Below are 12,070 nucleotides of genomic sequence, written 5' to 3' on the forward strand. Positions count from 1 at the left end.
TTTATTTTTAACGAATCGTTAAAAGTGAATTAAAATAAAAAATATTTGAATTATTTTAATGAGTTTGCATCCTGTATAAGAGAGATATTGTGTTTCGTTCTTTTACTTTCTTCTGTTCACTACAACTATAAAGTTAGATTTTTACGCTTTATTTACTTGTCATCAAGGATTTATTTATCGCTGTAAAGCTTAGAATTAGAAGGTTTGTTTACGGTTGCTTCATTTTTTGTTTATCTAAATTTTTTTATAGAAAACAAGTGGCTATAGAAATACTTTATGCGAAAAGGAAATGGTTGGTTGGATTTTTTGGTTTGTAAAGATTTATGTTTGGGTTTTATGCGAATTATTACCGCTATTTTTTGTAAGAATTAGATCTTGTTTTTGTTGTTTTGTTCTTTAAATATTAAAACTTTCAATGCTGTTTTGTTCGTTTTAAGTATCTACACACATGAGAACGCTTCACTAATAAATTGTTTTTTTTTGCTATTTGATACCTTAGATTTAATAAATTTATATTCTTTTTTTTTCTTTTTTCAATGAAAGTTTATTTAATTTCAATTAAGTGTTTTAATTGTGAACGCCTGTATTTTACAATTATTTGATTCTTCATTACGTTTGATATAATCATTTTTAAGTATTAAAAAACCTAAATCAAATGAGAATATTTTTTTTTGTTTTTAATTATTTTTTTAACTTTACTTTAAGTTTAGTTTATTTTAAGCAAAATTTTAATAAATTTTCTATATTAATATATTTGGAAAAAAGGGGAATATCTCTCAAATCAAATCTTACCGTTAATTTTTTAACTTCTTGTTAATTTTTTTTCTAAATTTTCTTTTAATGTTTCTCGTTTATTGTTTATTTGATCATTCATTTCTTGTGCAAATTTGGTTGTTGGTTTTTTTTAGTTAGTTTATATTAATTTTAGGTATTTAGAAAACACTACGGTTTTGTTTATCATTTATTATTTTTGGTGCATGGTTAGTTTTTTGATGTTTATATACTGATCTTGGACGTTTCAATACTAGATTTTCTCTTTTTTTTTAAATTTTATTTTTAAACAAATTTGTCTAAAGCTCAGTAAATTTACGATAATCAATTTAGCCATTTAAATCGCGGTTCAAATCAATTCTAAGTTAGAAATCTAGATTAGCAGAAAAAGAAAATCATTTGCACATCGAAATCGTTTTATTATTCCCATTTTTTGTTTTTTTGTTGAAGGTGTCGTAAAATATCACGTATCAAAGTATGTGTGAGTGTTTTTTTTAGTTTTTAGTTTTTAATTATTTTTTTTTACTTTTAATTTTCATTTATGGTCTAGAAAATATCACTTTTTAAGCTTCGTTTTAGCAATAATGAAACAATATCATTGGCATATGGATGTTGATTTGATTTTATAGATCGTTACACAGTATCGATTTTGCATCTTAAATTAATGAATAAACCAAAAAAAGTAAAAAAAAAGTTTCTAGGCACGAGTAACACCGAAAAATATGGGAGGGGGCGATTCATGAAGCCGATTTTAATGAAATGTTTTTAAAAAATGTTTCAATTTTTTTTTCAGTGATAATTTTTGGTTGGGTGGCACTTTGCAGAGGAAATCCATTCAAATGGTCTGTGCTTCCATAATATTTGTTTCAACGGAACGAAATCGCCATTCAGTTTTAACAATTTGTTCGATTAAAGCTTAAGTAAAATATCGAATTTCCGTTGGCCGAAATTTTAGTCATTCGAGAGAGAAAAAAACGTTTGGGCGCAATTTCAAATTAGAAATTTAATTTAACGTAATGATAAACAAAATTGTACTGTCTCATTTTGCTGGTGAAATGTAAGTTAGGAGCGCGAGAAAAAGAAGAACGATTTTTAAAATCCTTTGAATATTATCCCTGTAAGTAAGGGTCCGTATTTGGTAGAACAGTGATGTAATTTTTCAGTTTAGAAATATTTTTTTTTTGCTAAATTTTCGATGAAACGCATATCAATGAATTAGTTGGTATGGTCCCAGAAGTATTGCATTTTAAATTAGGTTAGTTTATCTACGCTATTTATTTTTTATTATTTTTCATTTTTTTGTTTTATTATACGCATTGATTTTTAATAGATTTTTCATATATTTTGTTTTTGGTTTTTAATTAATAATTGTGACACTAAATCTACTACTTTAATAAAATATTCTATTAGGCAACAGGGCTTTTCTTGTTTTACATAGTTTAAGTTGACGATTTGTGTTCGACTTTACGTTTTCCACAGTTTTTTTTTTATTAAACAAGAGAATAAGCTGATTTTAAGCAAGTTTTACTCATATTGCGCAAGCAACACCATTTTGTTGGGAAAAGAGATTTTGCTGATGATGTTCTTGCTTATTTTGAATTATTTTTATTTATTTTTTTTTTGTTTAAGTTCTTCAATGATGATTATTTATGCGACACCTCATACACTCATGCTTTCATTTCCGATATTTCTATAGTTACTTTTTCTACACCTGGTGCATTAGCGCTATCAGCTACTATTATTTTTGTCTCGTGTCCATTTGTTGGATTACTTCGATTGGAACGTGTGGATGCCGCTGATACATTGCTGCTACCACGGGATCCACGTCGGGATCCTATTATACGTTGCGAAAGAGAATTTGAAAATAGAAGAAGAATTTTTTGTATTTATTAATGAACGATGAATGGAGCTCAATCAGGGCTGTCTTTATCGTGTTTCGATCAGTCAGAAAGCTTTATACAGTTTCTATATTGGCAGAAAAGACGAGAACTATCGGCAGTACGGAAAATATTTTACAAGAATTTCAGTTTAATGCACACACACAAAAAAAAACTTGCTGTAGGTTTGCCGGCTTCTATACTTTAAATCAAATAAAATATTTACATTAAAGAAATGGGATCTTCAAATTCTCACAGTTATAATAGAAAAATGTTTCAAGCAACATTAGTAGACCATTTCGAACTACAGTCTCACTTCTACAATATTCTCTCTCTCACTCCATTGAAATTCATATGCAAGACAAGGATAATCCATCGAAAAATTCCATAGTGACATCCTTGTGTTGTACATTAATTTTAATGAATGGAAAAGACTAGAGAGAATATTAAAAAAGTGAGACTGAGGTTCTAAATTGGTCTGGAAGTATACTTGTGGCTGTGTAGATATCTTCAATTATTTTACATAAATAACTTTGAGTCGAATGAGTTAGTTAAACCAATGCGATCCAATGCCTTCCTGGAGCCGGCTTGGACTGTCTCTGTCGATAGATTTGGCTCTATGAGGTTGTAATAGATAAAGATAGGGGCAATAACGTGTAGGTTTTAGATCTTTTCAGTTAAGTTTACTTATGTCACAAAATGATTTGGTTCCGGTTAACAATAACCTCATTCAGTTAAATTGATCTACAAAATTGTGGGACAATCTTGATCTGTAACGAAATCGTACCAGAAAAAATGACTTTGAAATGGTGCAGGTAAATGTGACAAAAAAAAATCCTAAAGATGTTCTGTGATAATAAAATGTTTGCTGTCACGATTGAATTACGAAACAAAATCTAAACATGCTCTCTACTTACGTATTTACGTACGACAATATTTAAAAAAAAAAAAAAAAAAAAACTCGTGAGTTGGATCATGGATAAACAGACAGATTCAATATTTGAGAAACGGATTGAACCAGTCACCTCAGCTAGATATTTTGTATTTCCTTTCCTGCATGGTATTGACCAGCCCCTTTTATATCTAATTCGCCAAAACAAACCATTATTGCACACACACTAAAATTCTAAATAGAATTCCAAAAACAAAAACACTATCGAAATCAACCACAAAACTAATCGATAAATTGAAAACAAAGATTTTGTGATTCTTTTACCAAACAAAATCGGAGCAACAAAACTTTGTAAAAAAAATCTTTTTCTTTGCATCATCTACCTTTTATGAATCTTCTGGAATTACAGGAGGAATCCTCGCTGATCTTTCTGTAATTATTTTTTAAAATGAATAATAATTGTAGGGTGGAATCCACACAAGATAGTCAGTTTAATTATGGCATTTCAATTCCGGTCAAAGCTTCAAAAATAATTTATATCGCGAAAATATAGAAGAAATATAGGAGGTGGGGAAGACAATTCAACATGGAATTCATCTACCGATAATATCGTATTGTTGACGTAACCCAAATACGATAAATTTGTGTGCATATGTTTAAGCCTACATTTAGGCTATATATCAATCGAGTGCCTAAATTTTTCCAGAGAGTATTTGCATACTTCGAGGAGTGGTTTAGAAGTTACGTTGGTGAAAAGCATACATTAGAGCGACTTTTAAATACTGGATTTTAGTTTACTTTTGATGATATCTTTCCATCAGAATCATTTTCTAAAAATGTACGACCGCGATTCCGACTACAAATGTGTTAGCTTTCAACAGAAAATACATTTGGTTGTAGCAGTTTGACCGGTTCTGAGAAACGTGAGTAGTTTATGAAAATTTCGTTAAAATCCTCTTAAGTCGGGCTGATATACTGGATATATATATACTTTGGACACACATTTTAAATGCAAGCACTTTCAAGTAGGGACGATTTTTAGGAAGATATTTTCCTATATTTTTCCTTTTTTTAAATGAAAATCGAAAATTTAGAAAACGTCTTTCCAAACATAGTGACTGCTTTCAAGTCAGACATAGAGTACCAAAAATTACTATCCCTTTAGTTACTTATTTTGACGTAACTTTATGCAAGAATTCATATTTCATAAGGCCAGTCAACATCATAAATGTCATTGGTTGTTTCAGTGATTTTTACCATAATTTTTATGAAGCAGATCTTTCTGATCTAATTTGCTTAAATTGAAAGTAACCAAATTACTGTATTGCAATGCTAGAGGCAACATTTTACTTACATTTTAACGTAAAATTTATAAAAGTTCAGACTTTCTAATGAAATCAATTTTGAAGCTTCGATTAATTATACCAGATTATTTGCAGGCGTTTACAATGCATAAATAAACCGACTACAAGTAAGACAAGAATTGGATTCAACAAAAATTCAACAAATTTTTCGGTTCATAAAAGTACACATATATTGAGTTCACGACAGCCCTGATATATTGGTATTTTGTAATAATAACTCATTATCGAATACAAAAATGCTAAAAAAATTTATTAAACATAAAAAGCTCACGTGGTTGATGTTTTCTATGTTTCAACTTTTAATTGATTTATAAAAGCCATTAATTTATTGCATGAAGCGCTTTTATTTTAGCATCGACAAACCAAAAACGCATGATTTATAATGAACATTACTTTGGGTTGAATGGTAATGGAAAAATCGAATTTCTGTCCGGTAGAGCACGTTAATTACTGGTTTTGTTGGCTAACGGATGCATTTTCGTCTCTTGTATTGTATTTTGGTTCTCTAAATCGATAGCAAAATTCATTTTTTCCAAGAGAAAAAAAGAAAATTTATTTTAAATTCATAAACTTCTTCATCGCAAACAAATTTTTTTAAATGGGAGAGCCATACACAGAATACTTTTACAGTTCGACGATGTTTCCGTCATTAAGAGCAATGATGATTTCAATTGCTTTGACGCAAAAGTTAAGCAAAAGAGAATAAATGTTGTCAGGTGCAAATAGTAGGACTAGGTTGGCAGAGCGCAAATCCTACCCAGTCATGAGACTGACTCATTTTATTTATATTAAGAACAACGAGAAGATTAAGGTTCTATAAAGATCATCGTAAAATATTTACAACTGGCACAGACACACAAAAAATTACCAAAAATAGACTCTATGCGCCAGGACAGTAGTCTTGACACCGTTTTTTGCCAGTCGAAGCAAGTATTGCACTTAAATAAGTGGATACTACAAAAATGTGGTCTTCAAACATTTCTCTGCAATATCAATGTGACTGAAGCGTATATTGAGATATTATTGAGTGTTGTAGGCAAACCGCACTCATTTCACAATTGAGTGAAACTGCTTATATTCGGTTGTAGGCTCATTTCCATCAATTATTGGATGTAGATAGCAATTAATGAAAAGCTGAACTTGTGAAGTTAAGAGTGACTGTGATTGTTGTTATATGGTATGATTGCGTGTTTGTGTTCTGTTTTGGTGGAATTTATTGGAATGTTAAGCAAATTGCGGTGGAATTGTGTTTTGAAGTTATGGTTGAATAATGTGTTAGTGGTAGCCTCGGTGGTAGCATTAACGTTTTATTTGTAATCGAAATGTAACGTTCGTCAAAAAAGAATTGTTTTTTTTTGCATGGCTTGATCTAATTGGACGGCCACAAATTTTGTATGAAACCATAAAAATATCAATCGGGTGACATTTGCCGACCGATTTTCTATTGTGTCTCCAATAGAATTCGAAATTTATTTGTATAAATCAATGGGTTAAGCATACAGAAACAACAGATAGAATATAGTGTAAGTAGATGGCTTCAATATTAGGAAAAGGAAGTAATTGATCTAAACTCATCATCAAAATATAGCCGGCCAACATTTCTGCTGTTTTTGATCAGCTTATATGAAATTCAAATATGTCTAAGAAGCTCAATCAAGAAGTAGCTAGCTACCACGGCAATTAGATTCACAATTTTATTCGGTAAAACTTTGAGTTTTGAGCTCAACTGAATTAATGACGATTCAAATTTTCGTTTTCAAACTAGGGATAGAACAATCATTAAGCTTTGAATTGAATGGATCTTCATACAATAAAATCCATAATTTGTTTGCGATATTCGAAAATAAAAAATAAACCACAGCTCACCGACGACATTGTGACAGCGTCAGGCCAAATTATTTCAAGGAATGAATTTTCTAACGAGTCATTCAATCGTATATATTTAACCAGAGGAGGCACCGACTAGTTGGCCAGTTAACCACAAATCACATTAGAAAAGTCAGAACAAAGAGTCACTTGATTTTCTAGCGAAACCACTTTTCGGTGTGAAACCGCTCGAAAAACCGAATTTTGAATTGCATAGAGTGTTAAGAGGCTTCGATGCTTTGCTGAAAAGCATACATTTGGGCGTTTTTTAAAAACTGGATTTTGGTTTACTTTTGATGATATCTTTCGACCAGAATCTTTTTTCAAAAATATAGGACCGCAGTAACGATCAATGAAAATTTTGTTAAACTGCTCACTTTTCGCAGAGCGAAACGTCAAACGACTACAACCAAAACTAATTTTGATTTAAAGCTAATACATTCGTGGTCGTTATTGCGGTCCTCTACTTTTGAAAAGGGACACAAAGGTCGGCTACAATTTTAGCTAAGCATCGATGTCTCTTAACGGGGAGCGAAGATCAATTACATTTAACTGGTCTTGAGGGCAATGCCAAAAATTTTTGAATGGAAAATAGATAAAAGTTTGAATTTTCGAAATATATTAGTTTGTACGTGAATCTTCTCACATTTTGACAAGACCTAAAGGTCAGTTAAGCGTAAATGAGCCAAAAAATCTCATCATCAAAAGTCTGTACTGCTTGCCGTTTGTGTCAAATACCAACACACTTCAAGCAAAAGTGCTTCTAATGACCAGCTGCCAAATAGAGTAGTATTTTGTATGAAAATTTGTTCCAATTTTTTTTTACGGTGGCAACAATTGTTCGATACACTGTCCAAGTTCAGTACTCTATTTAGAGCTTGAAGTGCGTGGCAAATACCCATGATAAATCACCAATGTCTTTTCATTATGACGTTACACGTTTGAAGGAGGGAGGTATACAAAACGTGACGATTCTAACAAATTTTCACATTTTTTTGGGGTGTCGAAATTTCCACTCAGTGTGATGTCATCCGTGACGGACTCAAAAATACTTCACCAAAGTTTTTAGCTTTTACAATAAAAGAATTTTCGCTTGGCAGTCTCTGTGTTTCATTGTAATTTGGATAGAATTTTACGTTTACCAAATTTTTCGATCAAGAGTGTTGAAACCAATATACATGCATTTTCATGAACATAATTTTTAATTTGTTGTGCAATAAGAGTTAGTATCTGAGTCGATCAAGATTAAGTAAAAACTCAAATGGGATAGATTAGAATTTAATGATTATAAATAAGTAGAGACAAGTACTGCATACACATAGTAATAGAAATGTTAGCGAGATAAAGAGTTACCTTAGCTGAGAGGAAAATAGAGCCATAATTTTATCAGAAAGAATATCTTGTATACTCACGCACGCAAGTTATGTATTTTAGTTATAATAAGTTTATAAATAGTTTACAAGAAAATGTAAAAACGATCATAAAATGTACGACCCTGTTTACATTTTGATTACAAATATCCATTTTTCTTCGTTTGTCATTTTTTTTTTGGTCCGAAGGTATAAATGAGAAAAGAAAATTTAAATGTGCAATGATTGCGCAATACAAACCTTGCTTACCTAACGATGGGTTCGGTGAATGGGCCCTGAGCGATGCCATGCTCGGCTGACGTGACGGCATTCGTACAGACATTCGTGATCCGCGTCTTTCCTGGCCGTGTAACAATTTGTTGTCACGCAATAGCGATACATTCATCAATCGCGGATTGGGTGTATTAAATATGGTACGATTTTCATGCCATCGAGCTCTGAAAATTGTAAAAATAAAAGAATTTTTAAAATCTTTCAAATATTGAAAAGGTTATGTTTGTTCATGTATTTTCCGTTTGGCAAGTGTATCGGTTTGGAGGCCGTTTTGATTTTCAAGCCAGGTCAAATATTATATTTGAATATGCGATGTGTGTCCTACATACTTAACTTCAAAATTCACCGAAAACCCGTGCTTCCACCTACATTAAAACACACACCGAACGAGCCAACTTTAGGTTATCGCAAATTGAAATCAGTTGATTCAATTGAATATTTTGATGGAGAATTCGAAAGAGACTTAAAAATAAATTTACAGCCTTTTAGGCTTTTTCAAATTTACACATGAAATTTCTTGACACTTTTGTATCATAATAGCCACTTTTTGGGCTTGAAAAATTCAATAGAAAAGAAAATTTACTTTACGTTTACGTTTAAAGAAACTTCAAAAGGTTTGCACGGCACTATGAAAAATCGACCCGTGCAATTTCATCTGTTACAAAATCGTCCAATCCAATATCATTTCTTCCAATATCGTTCTTTCCAATATCGTTCTGTCCAATATCGTCAACCGTCCAATTTCATTCTGTCCAATATCTTTCTGTCCAACATCGTTCTATCCAATATTGTTCATGATCCAATTTCATTCTGTCCATTGTCTTTGTGTCCAATATATTTATGTCCAATATCGTTCACGGTCCAATTTCACTCAGTCCAATATAGTTCTGTCGAATATCTTTCTGTCCAAATTCATTCTGTCCAATTTCTCTCAGTCCAAAATCGTCAAGTCGCATTTTGTTGGACTGAATAATATTGGACTGAATGATATTGAACGAAAAGATATTGGACTGAAAGATATTGGACAGGAGAACAATATTGTGCTGAATGAAATGGGACGGTTGACGATATTGACAGAAAGATATTAAGGTTAGTAAGTCTTTACATACTTTTGGCTATTTGTGTGCAAATAGTGGATTTTTTGTTATGTGACAAGAAAGGTATTTGACCCTAGAAGCCAAAACCACTTTCAAAAAAATTCTTCGAAGTTTGTGTAGCTGGTGAAAGGTGATCAAAAACTAAAACTTGCACTTTTCTTACAAAAATTTCTCCATCTACACGAACCGGTAACTTATGAGTTAATTTTTTTTCTCTCGCATCGTCTAATAATGAGTCTTTGTAATTTTATCTGTCTATTTTTGCTGTCTGTAAATTTAAATTTTATATAAAACAAATGACACAGACTAATGCTTAGACGATGCGAGAAAAAAAATTAACTCCTAAGTTACCGACACCGTTCCGGCGCCCGGCTCGCATTGCGGCCCTTCGCTTCGCTCCGGGGCAATGGGCCGGATCGCTCGGCGTGTTAAAACGCTTTTTATGTGCAATGAATATTTGTATTCATTTCATAAAAAATAAATTTTGTAGGGACAAGCTAAACTACTTTACGTTACATTTCGTAAAAGGATGAATTCCCTAGGAACAAACAAAACGCCTTTATGGCGAGAAGAAAATTATGAATTAAGTTGAGATTACTTACTACCGTGCGGCCCATCTGTCCAATATCTTAATGTCCAATATCTTACTGTCCAATTTCATTCTGTCCAATATCATTCTGTAGTGAACACAGCGATTACATTGGGCAGAAAGATATTGGACAGAATGAAATTGGACTGAGAGATATTGGACTGGAAGATATTGGACAGAACGATATTGTGCTGAATGAAATTGGACGGTTGACAATATTGAACTGTACGATATTAGACAGAACGATATTGGACAAAATGAAATTGGACCGCCAACGATATTGGACAGAAAGATGTTGGAAAGAAAGATAATGGACAGAATGAAATTGGACGGTTGACGATGTTGTGCAGAAAGATATTGGAAAGAAAGATATTGGAAAGAAAGATATTGGATAGAACAATATTGGACGGTTGACGATATTGGACAGAACGATATTGGACAAAAAGATATTGGACTGAAGCAGTTAACGATATTGGTCTGGACGAAAATATACAGAACGAAATTGGACTGGGACTAAATTGTACACTGTGTACGATATTGGACGGGTCGATTTTGCGGGTCACCGGTTTGCACCTTGCAGATTGAAAAAAGGAAAAGTGAAAGTTTCAAAAAGCCTCTTCTTTCTTCGCCTCGTCTTTCTTCGCCTCGTCTTTCTTCGCCTCGTCTTTCTTCGCCTCGTCTTTCTCCTTCTCCTTCGTCGTCTCTCTCCTTCATCCAACAACTCTACTCCATCTCCCCTCATTTATTTCTTTAATTGAGAATTTCGCTCTTCTAATCTAAATTACATTTCTTTAAAATCTTTATTGACAAACCCTTACAAGGTCTGACTTAAACATTCGTCGACATTCCCTTCCTCTCACCTTCAACTTCTATAACAACCCGGCATTTTGTTTGGAAAACTTAGTATTCCATTTTCTTTTAAACAAAACGAAAATTAGCGAAATCGGTTAATATTCACTCGATTTATAAGCAAAAAAAACACTCCCACTTTCACACATTTATTTTTCCCGGCCGTCCCCAACACGTCCGATCTTCGCATTTACCTCCCATAGAGAATCTATACTATGCTTAGTTTCCTCTTACCAAAAAAGTACTCCGTGTGAGAGACAAAATTGAATTGACAGCTTGCTCTCTCACGGAGTACTTCTCGTTGAGTGGAGTGGACACTATATTATCTTTCAGGAAAAAATAAGTTTATTGGAATCGGTTGCGTTTTACTCCCGTTATCGCAAGTAGTATTCAGGATACAAAGTTTTGTTTTTTGGACAATGGAAGGTAGGAATTTGGTGTGACTTGGAATGGAAATAAGATCAAATCGACACATCCTATTGGCGATTTGCAACGAAGGCTGCGTAGCAAAAATAAATCGAACATACTTATGTCCAATATTCAAATTTTTTCAACATAGAAAGTGGTGACATGAATGTGTAGTGAGCAAAAGTTGAACCTATTCAATAGCCCTACTCACGTTGAAAATATTCGTTTCAGATCTGAAACGAATATTTTCAACGTGAGTAGCGCTACTATTCAGGTCCGATGTTTAAATTTTTCGAACATAGAAAGTAGTCACCTAAGTTACATTACGTGCAAATCACGAATAGTGTGCATGTAACAATTACATTAGAATTCAACTAATTCTTTATTCAAATTCTATGTAATAAAAACAACAACGATATTTTGTTGTATCATTGTTTTGCATGGTAAGCTAATAAGTAAGACAAAGACTCGAGATGAAATACTTGCAAATATGAGAAATAATCTTGTAGACTTGTGTATTTACATTGCGTGTGTTATCATTCCAAATTCCAAATTAATTACAAACCCATCCATTTCAATCAAGACATTAAGAGGCTTTTTATCATTTCATTAACAATTTGCCAATATTACGAAATTCCATAGTTTTCTGAAAGATGCTTCTAACGGTTCAAAGACATCATCTTATGCCCATCTCAACGTATTCAAATCGCCAGC

The 12,070-nt window shown here is 32.4% G+C and overlaps 1 protein-coding gene across 7 annotated transcripts in view; it reads right to left on the reverse strand.

Annotated features, from left to right (window-relative positions):
- Positions 1 to 48: 48 nt before the first annotated feature.
- The window catches only part of LOC119070437, a 106,086-nt gene continuing 94,064 nt past the window's right edge, over positions 49 to 12,070 (reverse strand). For 2 of the 7 annotated variants that reach the window (XM_037174783.1, XM_037174781.1), the window contains exons 6-7: positions 8,381 to 8,577; positions 49 to 2,605 (exon numbers count right to left, since the gene is read on the reverse strand). In XM_037174783.1, the coding sequence (XP_037030678.1) occupies positions 2,439 to 2,605; positions 8,381 to 8,577 (364 nt within the window). In that variant the 3' untranslated portion in view covers positions 49 to 2,438. Of the gene's footprint in view, positions 2,606 to 3,923; positions 3,971 to 5,175; positions 5,410 to 8,380; positions 8,578 to 12,070 lie in introns of those variants that run through there. The other 5 variants (XR_005086514.1, XM_037174786.1, XM_037174785.1 and 2 more) reach the window with 5 other exon arrangements.

The sequence above is a fragment of the Bradysia coprophila genome, assembly GCF_014529535.1.
Source record: "Bradysia coprophila strain Holo2 chromosome X unlocalized genomic scaffold, BU_Bcop_v1 contig_79, whole genome shotgun sequence".
Lineage (NCBI taxonomy): Eukaryota > Metazoa > Arthropoda > Insecta > Diptera > Sciaridae > Bradysia > Bradysia coprophila.